This window comes from Mastigoproctus giganteus, chromosome 8 (genome assembly GCF_048544385.1).
Source record: "Mastigoproctus giganteus isolate SK-2022 chromosome 8, ASM4854438v1, whole genome shotgun sequence".
NCBI lineage: Eukaryota > Metazoa > Arthropoda > Arachnida > Uropygi > Thelyphonidae > Mastigoproctus > Mastigoproctus giganteus.
This window is the reverse complement of record NC_143582.1, coordinates 158,235,503-158,260,618: the sequence shown is the minus strand read 5'-3', so window position 1 is coordinate 158,260,618 and position 25,116 is coordinate 158,235,503. Positions and strand designations below refer to the sequence as shown.

General features: G+C 37.9%; 1 protein-coding gene across 1 annotated transcript in view; it reads left to right on the top strand.

Moving 5' to 3' along the window:
• The window catches only part of LOC150081954 (E3 ubiquitin-protein ligase SHPRH), a 504,999-nt gene that overhangs the window by 77,724 nt on the left and 402,159 nt on the right, over positions 1 to 25,116 (top strand). Inside the window, exon 5 of the mRNA XM_090380382.1 lies at positions 21,534 to 21,839. Coding sequence (XP_090236508.1) covers positions 21,534 to 21,839 — 306 coding nt within the window. The remainder of the gene's footprint in view (positions 1 to 21,533; positions 21,840 to 25,116) is intronic.

Sequence of the window (25,116 nt, the reverse complement as noted above, 5' to 3'; positions counted from 1 at the left end):
ATCTCACAAATGCTCTTATGTTTCTGAAAATCTGCTTTCTATGAAAAAAGTCCTGTTTTTGTCTTGCTTTTGCTGGAAAATTTTTGTGTACTCTTCCTGCTTACCTGATCTCCAGCATTCTGATAGTCAAAAGTTGGCAGCTATGCTTACTTATACTATATTAAACTGCTTTTATGTTTAAAAGTTTTAAATTAGAACTGAATTTTCTTTTAAAAATTCAAAAGTTTTATTTCAGTCATTAGCAACTTGAAATTCAGTAACCTTCAGAACTTCTACCATAGTAATCAATATTATTCTTCCTCTGTAACTCCACTCTGCAAAATAAATGAATCCTATCCCCCACCCTATGTATTTTTTGTAGTAGTGTGCCATGTGTGTGTTTTGCATTTTTATTTTTAAATCTTACAATCATCATCAATTTGTGATAGGATCTTTAGATATTGCTATGTTGCAGATTCCAGTAGAATCTTGGAATTATTCTAGACATGAAGTTAACATTTAACCCCCATCTTAACCACCTCAGAAATTAGGAAATTTGCGGCAGTAATCACTTGCATTTGTTGAGTGGATTGGCATCTTAAGCAACAAGCATTGGCAACTAATGGTCTTGTATGGCCATTTTCATACCTATCATCTACCAGGGTGCTAGTATCTGGTGCATCAGGATAGCACTAGCATGTGGCATAAAGAAACTAGACTCCATCCAAGAACAACCCTCCTCACTGCAACATGAGCATGCTGTACTGTTAGCAGGCTAGGTTTCCAGTTCCTATCTGGCTTCCTTTTGCTCTTTCTTGAAGTCAACAGACATGGCCTGTTCCAATGCCTAAAGAAAAACTTGCCTGCAGAGGACTGGAATTACGCTTGATCTCATTTTATATTCTTTTACATGTAATCTTTTACATTATTGATGGTTTTACATTCTTGCTTATGGTATAATGACCACAAGCAAGAGTGTAAAAGACTCTTGCTTGTGGTCATTCTACTGATTGTGGCAGGAGTGGTAGGACATGACCACTAAAATGTTGATTCCAAGTGTTAATATTATAAGCCCAAAGCTTCCTTCCTGGTTTTACTGGGGTTTATAAGGCACTTTCTTATTAACTGGCCATGGATCATTCAACTAGAAGCTGACCTGTTTGGGCATTACTGACATCCCCCCCCTCTGCCACTTTAGTACCCCCTGAGGACTGGGTGCATGTTATGTATTACTGCCCTACCTATGACAACCTCAGAAACTGCCTTGTTGCTACCATAAGATACAGCCTAGAAACAACAAACATCTATACCTCATAGAAGAACATTACTAACCTGCCATCACTTTATTCACACAAACTGTATTCTAGTACAGAAGGACAAATTTTCGAAATAGCTTACATGGATTTGCTGTGCTCTTAAACTCTCACTATGAATGTTGCTCTCAACTTACGATCTATGACATCCATCAGTTTTACTGACACTGGTACTCACTAGCATGGGATCTTCTCTAGCCATTGGACATTGGTGTCAACTGGCATCACCATAGGGACCCCTTTTCCTTGTGACTTTCCTCCTGGGCATGTGCCCACACATTCCTCACTCCCATTTTTTTTTCACCTATTGCCCAGGTGAACATTCTTCCCTGTTGTTCACCTATCTTTTCTATCCTCTCATTCTGCCCCACCTATCTTGTCTAATTCCCCATGTCCGCTCCCCCCCCTTTTTTTTCTCCCTGGCCTTCCCCGGAAGCTCGAGTGTCTCCAGGGTTGGCTAGCCAGGGTATTGATTCTTCAGTCCCTGTCCTGACTCCCCATGCCACAGATGAAAATTAGAAAGCATGCTGGCAAAAAACAGTATGCTGGCAGACAACAGTCTGCCAGCACTCTGTATTTGCATAATGTTTCTCCCTGATAGCAGTAACTTGATGAAACCATTCACTGTATTCATCATTAATGTGTCCAAGGTTATCTTGGAGAAAGTCTAAATGAGATCGGAACAGGCGCATTTTTAGGGACATGTTGCAAATGAGATTTTGGGAGGCTTGCAATCAATTGTCAATCAAAATTTTTATAGTTGTCTGCTCAAAAAATGTTTATAAAATTCTTGAAGGATTTCAGGCTTCCAGTTCCAAAGATTTTAACACTCTTTCAAAATGTTGATCTGAAAAATGATTACTGAATACACCTTTGATTTTTACATCACTAATGTGTGATGCTAAAATCAAAGAAGGCATAAAAATTTTAAATTTTAGTTTTAAATATTGAAAGCTCATTCCTGTCTGTTGATTTTCTGATACTTTTTCATTAGGTCTAACTTTACTGAAGAAGTGGTAAAAATGTTTATTTGATCAACTAGTGGCAACAATGCAGGAAAGCAAGCAAGCTTATACAGTATCACACAAAAAAAATCTTTTATCACCTGCCCATCCCCTCTGATTGTCTAGTTCCTGCTTGAATTTACTCAAACCATACACTTCAACAACATCATATGAAAGTTAGTTCCAACAATCACTACTTGCTGGCTAAAAGCAAATTTCTGCATGTCGATCCTGCAACCATCCTTCCTTAATTTGAATTTATGTCCCCTCACATGGGTAATCTGTGCAAGAGGAAGGATTCCATCAGTATTGAGTTTATTCAATCCATTCAAAGCCTAAGCTGATATTTTTCTTTCCAGGTACAAGATTCATCCAAGGGGGCAGACTCTTAGTTTCATAATGAATGTCATGGACTGTTTCTATTTTGCCATCTGTATTTTTTTCTTCTAATGACTGATTTTTGGAGCAACGGGTAGTTGTCACTGTGACTAACTGGTCTAATAGCTGATAGAATATTTGGATACCCATTTGTTTTTGTATTTTTCCCTTTCTGTCTTTAAATTTGAGTTATGTAAAAATAGCAGTTTTTGATGTAATTAGTTAGTTCCCTCCACAGAAATAGTTAATGGCAGTGGGACACTTTTCATTTATTTTTAACCAGCGTCTGAGATGCAATGCACATTTAGTGCAGCATATGTGAGGATCCCACCTCTTCTCCTAATCACATAATTAGCAGCCAAAAAAAGTTCCTAAGCTTTCTTTAATAGGAGTATTATAAACTGTTTGTGAGATTTAATTGTGTAATCACTGAACACATAACACAGCTATCCAGTGAATTAATGCACTTGTGTGACATTTTAAAAGCATGTACAACTGCAGTTGACACTAGGGCCTACAATACTGGGATCCCAGTCATTTTTTTCCGGTATTGATACAAAAAATACCGATTTTTCGGTACTAATTTAAAAAAAATAATAATTGTTATAATTTAATCACATAAAGGTTATAAAATCATCTTTATGTGATTATGAAGTCGTTATCTCTACTAGCAAATGTTCAATAAATCATCGATAGGGCATCATGCAACATTGCAACCTGTCCACAATTCTCGGACAACTTCATGTCTGACCTTATCGTAACTCCCAAGTACCATTCCTCCACTACTGACTTTAATTCAACTCCATCAAGTGTATAAGTTATTTTGGGGTTGCTGTTCCCCAGGTGTAAGACCTTGCGTTTTGCTGAATTAAAGCATAGCTGCCACTTTACTGACCATTCCGGAAGTCTGTCTAGGTCACTCTGAAGAAGCTCTGCTTGGCAGCGATCATTAACTACTCTACTGATCTTTACATCATCCGCAAGTTTAGACCTCATGCCTTCCATCCCTTCATAGATGTCATTTAAGATAATCAAAAACAACAGTGGTCCCAATACTGATCCTTGCATTAACCCAATCTGAGGAATAACCATTTATCACAACCCTCTACCTGGTGTCCTCAAGCCACCATGCTATCCATCTAAGGATTTTCCCTATGATTCCAGCCTGCTCCAACTTGATTCCAGCCTGCTCCAACTTATAAAGTAATCACTCATGTGTGAGTGAGTTAAATGCTTTGCTGAAATCCAAATAAACAATGTCGAAATTATTCCTTAAATCCAGATCACGAGTGACCTGTCAAAATGGCTAACCAGATTTGTTAAACATGATTTTCCGTTTACAAAACCATGCTGTGTATCCTACAGAATTCCATTTCCATCTAAATGATCCTGAATTTCACCCTTGATCATTAATCACATAAAGGTTATAAAATCTTTGATTTCCTCCTCCATGATTTCTCTACTGTGAAGTTAGACTGGCTTGTCGATAATTTCCCGTTACAGTCCTAGAACCGCCCAGTTTGCACCAATCCAACGGAATCTCTCCTGAGTCCAGTGATGCTCTCAGAACTAGCCTTAATGGTTCAATGCACTCACTTGCCGCCTCCTTTAAGATTATAGGATAGTATGAATCAGATCTGTAATGCTCAATACGTTCTACACGTTGATATTAATATTTGTAAAATAATAAGAGGAGTTTACCTCAATATAGTACGTATAACACGTTACTTCTGTATGATACGACACGTTACTTCTGTATGATACTCTCCAGAAATTAAAACGAAAAAATCGAAAAAACTTACATTACAGTAAAAAATAATTAAAAATCAATTTAACGCAATTAAAAATATTAAAAAGAATCTAACGAAATATTCAAACCGATTTTCCTTCCTGAAGCCGACAACGCTTTTCGACTGTATGTCGTGATCACAGGAATGAAAATTACTGAATAGGGTTGAACACAAAACTTAAATAATGATTATTTGTCTTTGCGCATGCACGTAAAGGTCCATGCATCAGAGATCAAATATGGCTGTTGAACATTAACAGAATTCTCGTGTAATTTAATTTCTATGGTTTCTGCAATTAATAGTCGTGTATAATTACGTTGGACATTAAGTATTTTGGCTTCATGAAATAAAAAGAGCATGTTTTTCATTAATGTCATGAAAGGCTAATCCTGACGCTGCTGAACGAGAAGCATGAACTGAGGCTTCATGTTGATTTACACGAATATTCAGAGAAAAACACGTCGAACCTTGGTAAGATGAATCGCAATTACCGCAAGGTGTTGTATACCAGGTGATTGATTTGTGTTGCGAAAGCGGAAAGAACCGAGCAGTTGTTCAGTATAGTGTGTAATTTCTGTATTGGCCTAGCCACAATTTTAAATTCGTTATCTTTAAAGAATCTATTAAGCTGTTTGTGCCACTGTTCAACATATGGGACAGAAATAAAGTATTTTTTGATATTACTATTGTTGGTTGGTGTAGTATTTTATATCCTATCCTTAGCCTGTACCCTAATTCGGTTTATTGTGGCAAGGGGATAACCCCTGTTTAAGAACCTGCTAGTTAATATTTGTATTTCTGAGCCCAAAGCAGATTCCGTCGTTGAATATTTATAGGCATTTAGAAATTGATTAAAGATAATCGATCTTTTGTAGGTGAACGGGTGATAGCTATTATGATGTAGTAGCATGTCGGTGTTTGTAGGTTTTCGATAGATGCTAAATTGGATTTTATTCAAGTCCCGAGTAAGCGTGAAATTTAGAAAATTTAATGACTTTGTATCCGTATCCTCCCTTTCCAATGTAAATTTGAGTCTAGAATGAATATTATTAAACAAATGTAAAATGTCTTGGATAGTACTACTATCAGTAATAACTAGAACATCGTCTAAATACCTCCCATAGTATGTGATACGGGGTCGAAAAGGTGTCAAATGTATATGCTCAATCGTTGAGAGAGATCTCTGACATTAAGCCACTCAGGCTCAAACCCATTGGTAATCCAAAAATTTGTTTGTATACCTTGTCTCGAAAGGTGATATAGTTGGCCTCGACTAACAGTTTAGGCGCCTCCGTAGCCAGGTGGGAAGGAGCAGCAGTGCGTAGCACACGCTTCTTGATTAGACTGGGGTTCAAGCCCATCACCACCAAATACGGAGGATGCGGAAAGGTCAAGGAATGACCACCGCATATCCCGGAGCAATATGGCCTTAGTTGCTAATTCTCCTAAAAAACCAACCAACCAAACTAACAGTTTAATTAAGTGAAAAATTTCTTTAATAGGTAGCTTCGTATAATTAATCGGTATCGAGTTATTATTTAATATAACTCAAATAATATCTAATGCAGCCACCGTAGCCTACTGGTCAGGCGCGCGGGTGCATAAGTATGTTCAACATATGGGACAGAAATAAAGTATTTTTTGATATTACTATTGTTGGTTGGTGTAGTATTTTGTATCCTATCCTTAGCCTGTACCCTAATTCGGTTTATTGTAAGGGGATAACCCCTGTTTAAGAACCTGCTAGTTAATATTTGTAGGTGAACGTGCCTTGAGTGACCGGGGTTCAAGCCCGTGACTTCTGAATACAGTGCTGTTTCTTGTATTCTGTGTATCTTGTAAACTCCTCTGGCTGTTTGGTTATCCCGGAGTATAAGCAGAAAATTTATTTAATTTATTTATTAATGTGTATTCATCGTTTACATTTGTATATAACGAGGTAACATCTAGTGAGAATAAATTGTCATTGTCGCCAAGTATACAGTCTTTATGATTATTAAAAAATGTATCGTAGTTCTTAATCCCAAATTGTATTACCTGTCTAAAGGTAAATTATAATGCTATATACATGTGTGGCTAAGGACGAAAATGCCGAGTTCTTGTAGGAAACAATAGGTCGAATAGGAAACCCAGTCTTGTGTAATTTTAATGCAGGAATATTCTACATTCTGGCCTTCAATTCCTTTAACTGAGCCATAGTGATGTATGGCTCAGTTATGGAAATTACACACTATACTGAAAAATTGCTCGGTTCTTTCCGCGTTCGCAACACAAATTAATGACTTGGTATACAACATTTCTTGCTGTGATTGCAACTCGTCTTACCAAGGTTCAACGCATTTTTCTCTGAATGTTCGTGTAAATCAACACGAAGTCTCAGTTCGTGCTTCTCGTTAAGCAGCGTCAGAATTAGCCTTTCATGCCATTAACGAAAAACATACTTTTTTATTTAATGAGGCCAAAATACTTAATATCCAACGTAATTATACGCGACTATTAATTGCAGAAACCGTAGAAATTAAATTACACGAGAATTCTGTTAATGTTCAACGGCCATATTTGATCTCCGATGCGTGGACCTTTACATGCATGCGCGAAGACAAATAATCATTATTTAAGTTTCATGTTCAACCCTATTCGGTAATTTTCATTCTTGTGATCACGACATACAGTCGCAAAGCATTGCCAGCTTCAGGAAGGAAAATTGTTTTGAATATTTTTGTTAGATTCTTTTTAATATTTTTAATTGTGTTAAATTGATTTTAATTGTGTTAAATTGGTTTTTAATTATTTTTTATTCCAATGTAGGTTTTCGATTTTTTTCGTTTTAATTTCTGGAGAGTATCATACGGAAGTGTTCTATGTATTATATTGAGGTAAACTCCTCTTATTATTTTACAAAGATTATAGGATATATGCCATCAACCACAGGAGCCTTACTCATCTGTAGGCACGAAAGGTTTTTCATTAAATAATCATTTGAAATTTCAACATCATTAATTACATTTTTTCAACTTCACTTCCATAATATCTCACTGACACAAAGGGGTTTTTTTATGTAAATATCGATGCAAAGTAACTGTTGGGTTCAACTGCAACTTCAGCTATGATATCTAATACTATCCCATGTCCATTAAGTAAGAGTCCAATCTGATTTGTTCTTCTGTTCTTTGCATTTATACAGTTAGAATTCCTTAACTGCACTCCTTGCACTTTTCCTTATTCTTTATCCCCACTCTTTGCTCTTTCCCGGACTCAGTAAAGATACTATAGTGAAAATTATACTTCAATATGTCTTTCTCCTTCAGAAAATGATGAACATAATTCAACCATGGAAGATCAACATGGAACAGAACATCAGTGTTCCGCAAATTCTTTCCAAAATAAGAAATTGTCCGACTCCAATGAGATTTTAAAAGATGAACTTGAGTTGGAAATTAATAAAATACTTTTAACTGTTTTTGCTAAAAAAGTTCAAAACCTAGAAAATATGGACTGAGATTGTCTACAATTATCTCAGTACAATAGTACCAGAATAGAATCTGAAAGGGTGTTTTCTGCCGCTAATCAAATACTGTATGTACCAAAAATTAGGTCCATTTTAAACAATCATACTATTGATTGCTTAAGAGCTCACTTTATTCGGACAGGTAGTGTGGATGCTTAAACATAACTAAACTTTGCAGTAACAATATCTATTTTTTTGTTTTTAGAATAACTGTATTTTAATGATTTTTTTCAGAATATTTATTATTGCAATAAATGTTTATTTAAAACTTGAATTCAAGTAATTACAGTACTTGCTTTTTCCTTACTTTATTGCACTTAACTGTCATCAAAATTTATTGAGAAAAACGTTTGTTTTTGGAATACCGGTGTCCCTGTTTCATAAATTAAAAATAATGAAATACCGGTATTAAGATTTTGACCGGTATTGTAAGCCCTAGTTGACACCAAAAACTATAAATAAGTTTACAAATATGTAACAACATTAAATCACAGACATAGCTCTGACTGATTGACTTTTCTGGGTGGTTTGCTTTATATATCTGATTGACATGCAGGGAATAGGTAGGGTAGAAGTTTAGGAACTTCTACCCCACCACTGCAGCAATCTAGAACACTCATTCAGTCCAACTGATATGAACAGATAAACAAATTCTAAGTATGTGAAAATTAAAATACAAATTATCTTGCAAAATGAGGGTGGTAGGGAAAAAGTATCTTTTTCCGTAGCACCCTCAATTTGCAAGGGTTGTAAAGGCTTTTGAAATCAGCATTAAAAAATACATTGTCTGCCATAATTCTATTGAAAAAAATTTAATTTTTTTTCAGAATAATATGTACTCTCATTTTGAGGGTTTGCACGCCGTTCTAAAACGGTGTTTGCACGCCGGCCACTTGTTAGTACACTGGACCAAACTTATTGGTAACTTTTTAGGATGTTTCCGGATCAGCTAGTATATAATCTTGCTATCTCTACTCTGCTGGATAGTGACTGGAGGGAGTCAGAGTAGTGTGTATGCGGGGGACATTGTTGAGGCCACGTTATGTCAAGGATCTGGATATATTCTTACCACGTATATGCCATATCCCAAAAATCATACAGCATGTTCCTAACCCACTTTTCTTACTATTGAATACACCATGAATTGTCAAAATAATAGAGTAAGCTTATCTGCGAAAATATATAAATCTCCCAAACATTTCCTAGTTCATTTCACAAATATACGTGGTCTCAATTCTAATCTCTATGATGTCCATTTCCACTTGCAGTCTGCCAAACCCCATGTACTTTTTCTGACAGAATCTCAGTTATCAGTCGATTCAACTACTGCTCATCTCAGTTCCCAAATAATTTGTTATATGATTCCTTTTGCCTCAAGGGTGGTACTTGTGCTTATGTCCATTCCGATATTCCCTGTCAGAGACTTGGAAATTTGGAATCTCCTCTTTTCGATCTTCTCTGGCTTAAAATCTCTCTAACTCATTGCGTCAAATTCATCTGTTGTCTCTACCGTTCTCCCAACTCCACTAATCACTTGGAGCTGTTTGACTTTCTCTCTTTGTAACTTGACTTTCTCCAGTCCATCTTTTCTAACAGTGAGGTAATTTTCCTTCGTGATTTTAATGTTCACAACTCCAGCTGGCTTCCGTTTTCTAGTCACAGCGACCCAGCTGGTCAAGGTACTGAGGCTTTTGCAATTACTAATGACCTTGCACAGATTGTTCATTTACCTACAAGAATACTGGACAGTCCTAACCATACAGCCAACACACTTGATTGTTTTCTCAGAAACAACCCTTCTAAGCACTCGGTCGAAGTGAGTGGTCCTTTAGGCACCCCAGATCACAACTTGGTGATTGTCTCTTCTCCAATGGAGCCTTTATCTCATGGCTGTTCCCAACCTCGTATTGTTTGGCATTACAAGAATGCAAAATGGGATGACCTGTGAGATTTCTTTTCTTCTTTTCTTTGGTTGGATTACTGTTTCAAAACTTCTGATGTCAATGTTTGCTCAGATTGTGTCAGTGAAATTATTCTTGTAGGAATGGAATCCTTTATTCCACACTCCACTTTAAAATCTCGTCCTTGGTTTTCCAATAAATGTGCTAAGGCTGTTCAAGAGAAGAATGTTGCTATCATAATTGGCTTGTTTCCAATTATTCAGTTTGATTTTCTGCTTACACCAAAGCTCGCAACAATTATAAAGCAGTTATTAACCAGTCCAAACTAGATTTTGAACAAGCTAAGAGTAGAAAATTGCTTCTTGCCCTAATGGTAGCCGAGCATTCTGGTCTCTTGCCAAAGCTATTGGCCGCAACTTTTGCCCATCTCTGCACCCACCTCTGTCAAAACCAGATGGTTTTGTTGTAACTTCAGCCAAGGATAAAGCTGACCTGCTAGCATCCCATTTTTCTTCCAACTCCTGTATTAATGATCTTGGTAAAACACCAAGATGATTAATACATGAGAATGATCTCTATGGCTAGAAACAGAATATCAATACAGTATATATGTTGTTCTGTTAATGGTGCTCCCAAAACCTCTCAGACTTCTAGATTCAATTCAGAAGAGGACAATTAGGTTAATTAATGACTCATCTCTAACAGAGTCTCTCCACTCACTGTCTCATAGACATACTGTTTCTGCTGCATGCTTCCCCATGGAAGTATCCTTTTATACAGATACTTCCATGGGGAGTGTTCTTCTGAATTGGCTTCTATAATTCCCACTCTCTCTCTTTCAAAACAGTTCGAACACATGGAATCACCAGCCAATATCCATTTACTGTCCAGCTTCGAACTCACAGTACCAACTTTTCATCTAACTTGTTTATTCATTCAACTGCTGTTTTCTGGAACAACCTTCCTTCCTTCATACGTATTTCCTGAAAATTACAGTCTACAGAAGTTCAAGTCTAATATCAAAAAATATCTTCTTTTATCTTCTCAACCTCCAACCCAATCATGGTACTAAGTATTATAGGTTCTAATACCTCTCGTATTTGGGGTTTTCATAAAAAAAAAAAAAAATTCATTTCTTTGTAACAACAATGTATTCTGTTGCCACCTCAACTTGTTATAAGCTTTTTGGCATTTTGAACAGTCAACATTTTAACCACATTTTGAACAGTCAACATTTTAACCAAATTTTGACACTGTCACTCTTTTGTGAGAATTGGCATTTTGAACCCATAATTTGGTGGTGTTTGTTTTTAATAACTTTCCAGCATTTATTTATGTTTATTTATATTTTTTCCTTTATATCATGTATTCATTTTTCAAACATGAAGAATGTGATAGCTGGTTAACTTTTGCACAGGAATTTTACAGGATGATTATGAAATTTCTTCTGAAGTTTATCACTTTGCACTATTTGTTATAGAAGTCTTAAATCTTTGATGAATGTGTTAAATATTTATCGTAGGCTTCGCATGTCCAAGTACTTTGGTTTTATTTGCTGCCAACTGAATACACAAGTGAACTTTTATTGCTGTAACATGCATATGCAAGTTACAGCAATAAAAAGGTTCAAATCAGCAAGTTATCTGGAAAATAAAGTGACAGGAAATTATCTTGTTTGAAGTTCCTATGCTATTCATATCATGTATTGTTTTATTTGGCACATACTGCATTCCCTCATTTTAGTTCTTTCTTTCCTACAGAGAGTGTGGCACCTCCATAGCCAGGTAGGCAGGAACAGCAGTGCTTAGCACACGCTTCTTGATTAGACCGGTGTTTGAGCCCGTGACCACCAAATACGGAGGATGCGGAAAGGTCAGGGAATGACCACTGCATATCCACGGAGCAATATGACCTAGTTGCTAATGCTCCTAAAAACCAAATAACAACAACAGAGTGTGTATCTATGCATAGTTATTAATATAGCGTTACAGTGAGATGACAGTGTTTGTTATCTGTTTTATTTTAAGAAGTGAGTGTTATGAGTGAATTGTTATTAACTGAACCTTTGATCCTCCTTTGTGAATTGGGGGTCACATTTGCACATCTCCAGTCCATGGATACCTTCTTTGGACTCAGGGGAGGTACCCATGGACTTGAGATGTGCAAATGTGACCCCAATTCACAAAGGAGGATCAAAGGGCGACACAAGTAATTATAGAGGTGTTAGTTTAACTTCTGTTCCAGGAAAATTAATGGAGGCACTGGTTAAAGAAGCACTGCAGGATCATCTAGACAAGACTTCAGTTATAGCATGGACACAGCATGGTTTTGTTAAGGGAAAGTTTTGCCTGACCAATTTGATTGGATACTATGATGTGGTCACAAAGGAACTGGATGCAGGGAATAACTTTGATATCATATATTTGGATCTTAGAAAGGCTTTTGATACTGTTGCACATGGAAGACTGCTGAACAAATTGGAGCAGTGTGGCAATGGAGGCAAATTGCTGCTATGGATAAAGGGATGGTTGAGTGGGAGAAGACAGAGAATGGTAATCAATGGACACTGCTCATCGTGGACTAATGTTATTAGTGGAGTCCCTCTGGGTTCAGTGTTGGATCCATTGTTGTTTTCTGTATTTATAAATGATATTAAGATGATGTATCAAGTTTAATGTCCAAGTATGCAGACAATACGAAGGTTGGCAGGGTTGTTAAGGACACTAACGACAGTACGCTGCTGCAATAGGATCTAGAAAAGTTGAGCAGATGGGCTGAGAGGTGGTAAATGAAGTTTAACATTGACAAATGTAAAGTACTAGATTGGGAAGCAGTAACCTCAGAGTGATGTATCAACTCTGTGATACTACACTGACAAGGTATAAGGTATGTTCGTGTCAGACGGCACCTGGGATTTCTCCCATCTCCACGTGTGTTTCGCTGTATCGAGGACAGTACACTGTCAAGCCAGAGACTTGAAAGTGTGTGGGTCGTGTTTGTGCAGTGTGATATGTTGTGCCCATTGTTTATCCGGCTTATTGGCCGCCAGGCCCCTAGTGGGGCCCAACGTTGCCCATACCCTGCCACGTGGAGGCTAGCCTGATGTATCCAGTATCACAACAATTTGCTCTGGCAGGTCCTGCCACCTAGTTTCCTGGGATTTCAGTGGCTAGGGCCTATTAAAAAAAAAAAAAAAAAGTTTATGCATTTGACATTAATGCTTAATGGGATTGCTGTTAGGAAATCGCTGGTTAGGGTTGAACACTAAAGAGATGTGTTAAAGGCCAAATAGGTCGGGCAAGATTTTGATGTTATTAAATTTAGACATGTAACGCTAGATAAAAGCTGATAGTGTTAGATATCTTAGAGATTTGCACAAAACCGGTAGAATTTAGACGTTGGTTATAATTTGGCGGCATTGTTAAGAGGTGTACTCGGTCGATTTAGTGAGAGAGAGAGAGAGGGGGAGATTGAAGACTGGGGAGGAAACAGATAGAAGAATAGGGACGGATAGAGTAGGCATCCCCAAAGAGGTCAGTGGAGACGAGCCCCATCAGGCGAAATATGGGGGGTAGGCAGGGAGGAGAGGAGACAGAGATCCGTCTCCTCCATTCCCTGCCTGGGGATGGGGTTTTAAAGGGAACCAGGTTAGAGTACCCAGTTCGGATCGCCAATGGCGTGTTGGCAGCAAAGCCGCAGAATGTCTTCGTCGGTGTCATGTCCAAGGAGTGTCGAATCCGGTATGAAGGTCCAGCTGCCCATCCCGCTCTGGGGGTGGGATATGTTAGCTGGCAGTGGGGAACCTACCAGGTGAGGGGGGGGAGACACACACATTTACTTCATTCGTAATGTGCATTCTCACTCTACTTAAATTATTTTTTTTTATTTATTTATTTTTTTATACTTTTTTCTTATTTTATAATTTTTTTTTTATACTTTTTTCTTATTTTATAATTTTTTTTATATATATATATATATATTTTTTTTTATTTATTTATTTATTTATTTATTTATTATTATTTTTTTTTTATTTCACTCAACTCATTCATCTTTTTCTCACACACCAGGAGGTGATGCAATGATGGGTAGCGTAAATTTAAATACTAATTAAAACTAGGGTTAGTGTGTACTTAACTTAGCATTTGTGGTTTGTATTCTTTTCTCTCACGCTTACACTTTTATTCATTCTTCTAGCTCTCATCTCATTTATTTGACTCTTTCTTTCTGCACTGCACTCTCTGGGCACTGCAACTTACTGTTATTCTTCAGTTGTGGTGCAGGCCTAGCTGCAAGGTTTTTTTTTTTTTTTTTTTTTGCAGGCCAGGGGAGAATGCAGTGATAGTGTTTATGTGGTTTGTAAATGTTTGTTGGTACAGTATATATGAAGTAATGTAAGTTATTTTTAACTTTGTATTCTTTTGGCCAATTACATTTGCTCTTCTGCTCATTCCCATTCACTTTCTCTGCATGCATTCCCATCCCCCTCCCCTACATTGGTTTGGGGCCCCAGGTTCCTACACATGGCATGGTAGTCATGGGGAGATTTGTTATGTCAGGTTTCTGTCAGGGTGCAGAATACTGCTATCCTAACAGTTTTTAAGTCATCATCTGGGCGTGGTGGGAAACTTGGGCAATTTTACTATTGATTATTGTTTAATTGCTGGGGGGGCTGAATTGCCATTCTTTGCATTGCTCTGCGCATTTCGAAAACTTTCTGTGTGAAAGATGTAAAAGCTTTATAATTTTGCTCTTCTATGATGAAGAGATGTTCTTCTGCCCTGGGAAGGGGACCAATCTGTGCTATTAGCTCTGTTCTGGGGATGTCATATATTATACATTCATAGAGAATCTGTGCCCAGTCTTCACTTTCGCCACAGGTGCAGTTTGGGTCATCAGTCGGGCCTAAGGAGGTTAGTTTCGCCTTTAGGGAGCCGTTCCCTGTCAATATAAATGTTGTAAAAAGTCCAGGGGCATACCACTTAGGTGGCTTTGGGCTAACCATTGACACCAGTGGCAGAAACTGTTTGGTGACCAGACCTCTGGTTTCCTGCTCCCACTTTGTTTGCCATAGCTCGTGGAGCTTTGTGGCTATTCTTTTTCTTTCATCATTGAAGTTGTATCAAGGGCTATCCCCAGAAATTCTGTGGGTATGCCCTTTTTAAATCTATAATATAAGCCTCTTTTGGCTACTTCCAGGTAAAGTGGGAGAGTTCCGGCCAGCAACTGTAGTGCAGGTGTGCTTACTGTGCGACATGCTCTGGTAATAGTGAGTAGTATTGTCCTTTGTATCGATTCTAATTTATTCCTATTTCTTACTATGGCCGAGCGGATGAACCACGCACCGGCTCCATAGGTGATAACAGGTAGGAACATTGCACGGTATATGATTGCCAGGGTCTTTCTTTTGAGTCCCCAGTCTGCTCGGCTGATCCTGGCAATCATACCTGCATAATTTCGCACTTTCTTCGCCAAGTAGATCAAATGGGGGTAAAAAGTTAATTTTGAATCAAAGACCATTCCAAGATATTTTAGTTCTGTTACCATTTTTATAGTGATTGTGTTAATTTTGATTTGTGGACGTCTTCTTATGTCCAAATTACCTTTTAGAAGTATTTGTTTGGTTTTTTCAGGCGATATTTTGAGCATGTGCATTTGTGCCCACTCCTGCAGCTGCAAGAGAGCGGCATTTGATCTTTGCTCTACAACCACTTGTGAGTTGCCTTTTACAAGGAAAATCATGTCATCTGCAAAGGCCAGGCTTTCCACGGGGCCCAGATCCAAGGCCAGAAATTCATCCAGAACAATGTTCCAAAAGAAAGGGCCAAGGATTGATTCCTGCGGGCAGCCTTTATTCACAGGGCGTGTCAATTCCTGGAACCTTGTGCGTACTGAGACACTTCTGTCTGTAAGGTAGCTGTTTATTACCTTATAGAGGTTTTGTGGGGTATTTGCCTGGCGAAGTCTCCTAAGGACACTAGGCCACCACAGTGAGTCAAATGCCCCAGCAAAGTCAATGGAGATTGCCAGCATATATTTCTCCTCTGTGTTTTTAACTGTTGTCAGTAGGTGGTGCATGGCATCCTCCGTAGAATTGCCCTGCTTAAAACCATACTGATTGTTGGAATGCAAGCCTGCTTCTGTGTAATATTGAGCTAATCTGCTGTTTATTAATCTTTCGTATATTTTCCCTAGTACAGGGAGTAGGGCTATTGGTCTATATGATTTGGGATCAGTAGGGAGTTTTTCAGGGTTTTTCAGGATTAACCTTAACACAGCTTGTTTCCATATTTTTGGGAATATACCTTCTGTCATACAGTTATTATATAGTGCTATTAATTTATATGGTGCTATTTCCGCTAATTTTTTGATAATCTCAACCTCTAAGAGGTCAAAACCTGGGCATTTATTGTTTTTGGTTTGGGGCATTTATTGTTATTGTTTTTTCAATATTGGCATTGTCATATTCAGTGTTTTCTTTTATAATGTCGAGCTGGGTGGGGGAATGATTTCCAGTTTCAGTCTGAATGATACTGTCTAGGATGTTATTTACAGAATCCACCCAACACAGGGTTGGGGTTCCATCTGGTTTGACAGTAGTTTCTAAGACATCTCCTCTTGGCAGCTTGTTGGTCGCTATTCTGTAGTAATCAAGGGTTATTGTTTCCAGTAGTTCCCACCAAGTGCTTCCAGCATTCCTTTTTCTTATCTCTTATGAGGGCTGTATACTGATTCCTGAGAGTTTTATAAGAATCTCTCAATGCATCCACCTCATTTTGTGACCAAGATGTTCTGGCTCTTTGAAAATGTCTCCGTGCCTGGTGTACCCTACTTCTGAGTATAGTCAGTTCGGGGCACCACCAGGGAACTGTCTGCTTCCTCAGTTTTTTCCGTGGGATAGACAGGGTTGCTGTTTTTGTTAAAATGTTTGTCATAGTCAGTGCTTGCTCGTCCGGGCTACAGTTGCCTGATCTAGACCACTCATTTTCCTCCTGTTTTTGCAGCTCAGCTGCTGTATGTTCTGCAAAAATCTGCCAGTTTGCCTTTTTAAGGTTATACCTTTTGATATCCAACAGAGAGTGTTGGGTTGTTTGTAATTGCCTGTTTAGTTTGAAGGAAATGGCTCTGTGATCTGATGTGGTCCAGGCTGGCTGGACACACCAGTCTGTGATTTTATAAGCTATTGAATTGGTGGCAAGAGTGATATCAATGTCACTCTCCCACATGGTACTGCTAAAAGTTGGGAGGTTATTTGGTTGGTTTAGCACTTGAAAGGGTGAGGTGGCTATATAGTCTGAAAGTATCTGGCCGTTGTGTGTGCCTGCTCTGTCTTCTGTACGGCTAGGCCATAAGGCTGACCGGCAGTTGACATCAGCACACACTATGATATTTGCAGTAGGTAGCAAGTTTGTGACTACTTGTAGGTATTCAATAGTTGGATTTATATCTTCACCTGGTCTGGAATATAGTGAAATAATGTAAAACTGTCCTACAGCACTGGTAATATGGGCACACACTCCCACTGGGGAGCAGAGGTGACCCACCTTTGTGACTGTAAGGTCAGTATTTTTAACTACTATTGCTGTGGAAGGGACACCTGAGGTGTATTCTATTATTTTATAGTCTCTTGGGTATCCCTGAACTCTACCCTTATGTGCGTAGGGCTCCTGGAGTACCAAGATATCTATATTATTTTCTTCCAATTTGAGTTTGATCTGATCTACAACGGCTCTTGCTCTTTGAGCATTCGATTGGACAAGATTTAGAGCCCTAGTCACATTTATGTTTTCAATCTGGCCCATAGTTGGTCCTAGATTGTGTAAGTTTTGCCATTTTTTTTATAACTGGGGCATTTATCATCCCTGATACTATGTGTATAGTCAGTCAGCCGTGCTGCCTTGCACGGCTGACTGCAGGTAGCACATTTTGGCTGCTGAGACTTATTTTTGCAATTTTTGTAATCGTGGCCAGTGACCACAGACAGGTTCTTTCTGAGTGCAGTCTCTGGCAATGTGACCATATTTATGGCAGTTAAAGCAACTTTGGATAGGGAAATGTTCTCTAAATCTATGACTGGTCCAGCCAGCATAGATTCTCTGTTGTCCCTGCAATACCTTCCAAATTTTTGCTGTAATTTCTGCAATTATGTTGAGTTGTCCATTCCTTTTGTTTTTTGTTGCTCTTTTCAGCAGGAATTCAGCAGCAAATTCATCTATTGTCATTTCATTGTTAAAGTTTTTGAAGTGGATATCCATCATGAATTCTTTTTCTATTACTGACACAGGTACATCAAAGATTATAATATTAGGGTTTTTTCCCTTTTGGTTTTTCAGGGAGCAAGCCCAGTTTTTCAATTCAGGATGGTTTTCTATTTTTCTTAGATCTTCTTTGCTTGCTACCTCGATCAGGATTCCATTATTCCTGATTTTCTGCATGTTGTTTATCTTTATTTCTCTCAGATGAGGCCTCAGCTTTGTTACCACTGTGTCCTTAACTGCCTCACTGGTTTTATGGGTAGAGTCACTTTTTGCTTTCAGAATAACAATGTTGCTTTCCTTGTTTATATTAGGTTGCTTAGTAGCTATTTGTTTTGCTTTAGTTATGTCCTGTTTGCCATTAACCTTTGCACATTGGGCATAGGTTAGTGTGGTCATTGTTTTATAGTTGTTCTTCTCCTCAGTTGTAACCTCTAATTTTGATTTTAACACTTGGTTCTCTGTGTTTAATTCAATCAGGCGCTGCTCAAGCAGTGACCAACAGTTCACTATCTGCAGCCTAATTGCAGAAGTAATCCTGTTGGTTTGTTTGTGCATATATTCTTCTAGATACACTCTGGTTTCCACTGCCTGTTTGATAGGGTCAGTCAAATTTGTTAGGTAGTCTAGTTTTAGTTCTTCTTCTGTCTTTTGTTGCATCTCTGGAATTTCTATAGTTTCTTGATTTTTTCCTTTCCTGCCCTTCTTAATACTGAGGCGGCCAGGAGGCCAGCTATCCAGTTCGTTACCATTTTCCTCATTAACAGGGGCTTTCTCCCTGAGCACTCTAGCTTCATTTTCAGAGGAGTCTTTTAGGTCATTGTCCAGAATTTTGTCATTGGTACTACACTGACAGTGGTAGAGAATGAAAAGGACCTGGGGGTAATTGTGCAGGCAGATATGAAGTTTTCTGAGCAGTGCAGACGGTCTGCAAGAGTAGCTCATAGTGTCTTGTCAATGATATACAGAAATTTTTCTAGCAGGGATAAGGAGGTGATTATCCCCTTGTGTAAGGCAATGGTCAGGCCACACCTTGAGTGCCGTATACAGGTCGCGAGGCCTTATTTTAAGAAGGATGTAGAGCTGTTGGAACGAGTACAGAGAAGGGCAACAAGATTAGTGAATGGAACAAAGGGTTGCTCTTACGAAGAAAGTTTTAAGTTTTGCAAATTACAGTGTCTGGAGACTAGGCACCTGCGAGGTGAACTGATTGAGGTGTATAAAGCCTTGAATGGTTTGAGCATGCTCAATGCTGATTGGATTCTTCCTTTTGCTCAGAATAATCACCTGAGAGGGCATAAATTCAAATTGAGGAAAGACAGATGTAGGTTAGATGTGCGGAAGTTTGCCTTTAGCCAACGGGTAGTTGGTTGGTGGAACAGATTTCCATCCTTTGTTGTGTAAGTTGATAGCCTAAATAAATTTAAGGCTGAGCTGGACAGGTATTTGGAACAAACGGAGGGATGAAATGGGAGCAGTTTTTTTTTTGGCTGATGCTGTATAAGCTTGCTTTTTTGCATCATATTCCTCTACTAATTCTAATGCTAATTGTGTAATCACATCACAGTTGACCATTCATGCTATGGATAGAGAAATAGGTCTTTATTAATCTTTAGGATGTTGGATTGCTACTTCTCTGCTTCTGTTTTGACATTGGTTGTTGTGGTTGCCTTCAGGAACATCTTAGACTCTCAGTAGTACAGCAAATCATTAATGTTGCTCAGATGGTTGCCTGCACCATACATTACATATTTACTGGGCATAACTAGGCATTGTGTAGTGTGGACTGGTACTTGCTTGTCTGTACAAAGAACTATAAATTTTGCTACTGTTTCTGTACTTGTAGGGAATGGTCTTAGAAAATTTGTTGAGTGTAACCCGTTGCTTTAAATTAGTTTAAAGCAACAGGTTATACTCGGGCTTCTTTTTAGTTCTGCAAAAGAATAGTGGGGTTTAGTATGTTGATATGGGTGGGGGATAGCAGATTTTTGTTGTATGTTTTACCTTTGTTTATTTGATTTACCAACTGAAAAAGGTTTTGGATGTTATAATTTTTTTTTTCCTTTTTTTATTCATCTCAAAAGGTATTTGTAACTGCATTATACAGTTTGAGTGTTTGCACCATTAACAGCACAACATAGATACTCAATTGATATTCTGTTTCTAGCCATATTATCAAAAAAAGTTTGGATATAACTCTTTCGCTTCCTCTAGTGATGACTTTTTTTAAATGAGCCATATCACTAATATTTTCACGGTGGACAATAAATATTCTTCACATAACCCCATAAAGTTGAGTGAATAGTATATGAGTTTTCTTTGTAGACCATGCACTTAGCCATTTCTTCTCGTCCATCAGTAGGGGGAATCAAGCCTGCAAAGCCTTGCATACTGTTTTTGTCAAAGTGGTGCCCCATACTGTTGAAAGAGAATGCAAACATCATCATTCTTCTCTGTGTCATTGATCTGCATAAATAAAAAATTTCTTAGCATGTGAAAGACATTGACTTTCACAGACAGAAAAACATTGAATCCAAATCTATTGATTATTTGATGAAGAAAAATGGTCTAATACTGTGATTCTGCATCAAACTGTACCAAACATTAACCTTTGGTATATATTAAACATGTTCTTGAACAATGTGTGGATATTCTGATCCCCACATTGGCAGTGATGTCAGTCAATGGACTCATTAATGTGGAAATTCACCTTATCTGAGAACAATGCTATTCAGGAATTCTGGTTTGTCATCCAATTTTCAGAGCATATAATTGGCAAATGGAACTTTCTCCATTAGTGGCCATTTGGTCTGATTTCACATAGTAACTAGTCTTGCATATATAGAATTTTAGCCTCTTTTGAATCATTCTATGACCAGTTGACATTCAATTCTTAATGAATTGATTTTTAGGACTTCTAATGCAGATTCTCTGATGACCTCCATGTTTTCTTCAGATATTTGCTGACTTCCTGTAATATTTCTTTCTTTGAATAATACCTGTTTCTTTGAATTGCTTGATTCACATTAATATGTTGTTTACATGTGGCAGATCTTTATTATACTTTCTTCTAAATTTCCATTGGCTCAAAGTCACTGACTTCAGTTCAGCTAGCCACAGAATTCATGGAACCTTTTCTTAATTCGTAGTCATCATGAAACAACCCTGCAAAAAAGATAAATATTGTACAGCTTACTATACAATATTTTTTTCTAACCTATTTTGTTTTTTGTTTGTTTTTTTCTCTAATGTATTTCAAAACCTACTGTTCATGTTTGGAAATTGTGTATACACCTTAAAATTCCATAAGTTTTACAATCACAGTAGACATAAGCATGTCTACTGTAATTGTAAAACACAGTAGACATAAGCATGTACTGAAAAGCAGATTTTTTTTTTTAATTTCAGGTGGAAACCAAACCAGAATCACAAAGAATTGTGCCCAAAAGGAAAATTGATGATATTTCAGGTGCTTCAGAGGGTGTGTTTCATAAGAAAAAAAAATGTATTGGCTCCGATATTAATTTAAAATCTGCAACCCAAAATGCTTATTTTGAGTGCATATGTGGTTCTGTTGAAAGTACATGGGACCAAAGAGAAAGGATTCAGTGTGAAAACTGTGGATCGTGGCAGCATTCAGAATGTGTCCATTATGATCAATGTGATGTTTCAAGACAGTATTTTTGTCCACATTGCTGGGTACAGCCAACTATGGTGAGTTTGGTAGCCTTATGTATTTTTTGCAATATACAGGGTGTTTCAGTTAAACGTTTCAGAACTTCTAAGAGGGGTAGGGTACATCCTGACAACTCGAAATCATATAGCAATGTGGGGTCGGAAATGCTTTCCTGAAGCGGTGTTGTACACAGAAGCACCATAAAAAGAAAGAGACCGTAAGTGAGAAATCGTTTTAATAATACATGAAAAGAAGCAAAAGGTACATGGATTAAAGTAAGTGTTCGAAGTTTCTTCCACGGGCTACAATGCACGCCTCACATCTCCGACGCATGGACATCCGAACATTCTGGAATACTCCAGGCGAATTTCGAATTTCTTCGGCAGCTACTGCGATTCTTGCAACCAGCTCCTCAGCATTGTCAACAGGGGTGTCATAAACTAGCGATTTCATATGACCCCAGAAATAAAAATCAAGACATGATAGGTCGGGTGACCGAGCAGGCCAACGCACGAGACCACCACGTCCGATCCGCTGTTGACCAAATGTGAAATCCAGGTAGTTACGAACATCTCCGCTATAATGGGCAGGGGCTCCATCGTGTTGGAACCACATTGTCTGTTGCGTCGATGCAGAAATCTGTTCATCTCTCAAAAGTTGTGGCAATACTTGCTGCAGAAAGATCAAGTAGATAGGTCCGGCTAGACGACACGGTAACAGGTAAGGTCTGATGAGGTGATCTCCCATAATACCGGCCCATACATTGACCGAAAATCGAATCTGTGCTGCACGACGTCGTATTGTATGCGGGTTCTCGACCGCCCAGATATGGTCGTTATGCGTGTTGAAAATTCCTTCCCTTGTGAAGGATGCCTCATCGGAAAACAACACTTCAGCAGGAAAAAGGAGATTTGTAGCACATTTTCCAAGGTACCACTGTGCGAAAGCAATACAAGGTTGAAGAAACGTCGAACACTTACTTTAATCCATGTACCTTTTGCTTCTTTTCATGTATTATTAAAACGATTTCTCACTTACGGTCTCTTTTCTTTTTATGGTGCTTCTGTGTACAACACCGCTTCAGGAAAGCATTTCCGACCCCACATTGCTATATGATTTCGAGTTGTCAGGATGTACCCTACCCCTCTTAGAAGTTCTGAAACGTTTAACTGAAACACCCTGTATATACTGAAGGAAATGGGAACCAGAATTCCACAAAAGAATGATCCGATTTTGACCAAAGTTGGTGATAAGGTCAAGGACTGTGGGAATAAATGATTAAATTTTCAAATGATTATAATACAAGTACTTCCCGACTTTACGAGTTAATTTGTTCCTAGTCAGGCTCGTAAAGTGGGAATTTATTTCCCATAGGCATAATGTTAAAAATAGGGGTTACATTATCAACAATGAAATTAGTTAGCTAATTAGTTTATGTTTAAACAATGATTGGTTTATTCAAAGAATGAAAACATAGCCTGTAAAATCAAGCAAATTATAATAATAGAGAAATTATTTATGACTCACAAATGTTAAAGAATGTTTATTCTTCATCATCATTGACTAAATGCACACTCGTTTATCACTCGTTATTGACTCGGCACTCATTGGTTTGTTGCACAAGGAGTTGTCTTCTTCGGAAATGCTTCATGAGGCATTTATTTCCAAGATAATCTTCTCTTTCCATTATAAATTTCAATAGCATGGATAAGCATTTTTTAACGAAACGCACAAATTGCAGCTAACACGATTTGTGCAGAGTAACAAGTTTACAAAGCTTTAAAAAAAAAAAAAAAAAAGAATGAAGAGAAGATTCTGAAAATTTATTTGTTTTTTATATGATTGAAGATTTCAGTGAAGGGGAAACATGTTTCACCAACATAAAAACCACACAATTCCAGCTATCGGTATTTTCTCAAATGCAATAACATCGAGTTTACTACCCGTTTATAATTGCTTGCAGTAGCAGAAAAGGCAAATAAACCGGAAAGTGCAAATTGTTTTTATTGTTTTATGGTCATGACCTCCAGAAATGTGCTTTAGAAAAATATCACAAAGCCTTTCAAAATTGGTTCTTATAACAGAACATATGATAACGATGAAAGTGTAGTGCATTTTAATGATTTGGATTTGAAATAACTAATACAATTTACACTATAAAAAGGACCTTTTAGAGAGTTATATAGTGAAAATTTCAACTTCCGAGGTCGTGGAACGAATTACCAAAAAACATTGTGTTATTGGGTTTACATTACGATATTTTCACGATACGATGGTAATGGATTAATATTGCAAAGTGGGGTACACTGTATTGTATAGCTACACACGTGGTTTGAAATGCCGTATTTATGAATGTTTAACATTAATGTTCATATTTAACCCAAGCACGGTACTAAGTACTATAGGTTATAATACCTCTCGTGTTTGGGGTTCTCATAAAAAAAAAAAAAAAAAAAAAATATTTTCGATTTTGTTGATACTTAAAAAAAAAAAAAAAACCTCGTAAACCCGGAAATTCATAAAGTGGAAACTGCCTGTGTTTGAAATATTAATGAAAATGTTTACGCTGCTAAATTAATATCAGTTGTGACCCCGACATTCTTGAGTATGGGCACTGGCTGTAGTGTGCATTTAGTTGAAGAGTTTGTCTTGTGCTACATCATTCTAGACCTGTACCACTTCATCTGTCAATTCAGGGATCAAAGTGCAGCTATTAAATTTGTGGTCAGGCACTTTTTAGTCACGTTTAACAGGAGACAGATCTAGTGATCTCACAGGCCATGGGAAGACATTCACATCTTGAAGAGGAAATTTGATAATTTTGGCAGTGTGTGGATGGGCATTATCCTATTGGAACAGCTCATTATCCATATTTGCCATATATGAGAAGGTTTTTATGGCATTTTAAACAGAATAATGGGCTGTCATTCTGCCTTATGCAAAGATGAAAGTACCTGGAGTGTTTTAATGTAATACTCCTCCCCCAAGCCATTACGATGAATCTCTCTCTCTCTCTCTCTTTTATACAGCCTCCTCCCTTGAGCCATCTTCTGATCTTCATTCAAACACCATTCACATCAAGACCAAAAACTGGTGAATGCTATTCCAGTCTCCAATTGACCCATGTATAATATGACACCACTGAAGGTGTTCATGTAGTAGTGAGGGATAAACAGGTTAGTGGTACTTAATAATTGCAGCTCTGTTTCCAGCAAACAGTTACAAACTGTGCAAGGGGATCACTTCAAGAGAGAAGAGGTAGTCCTACATCCATCTCATTCAGCAATATCGCAGAATGGCATTCTATTGTCTTGT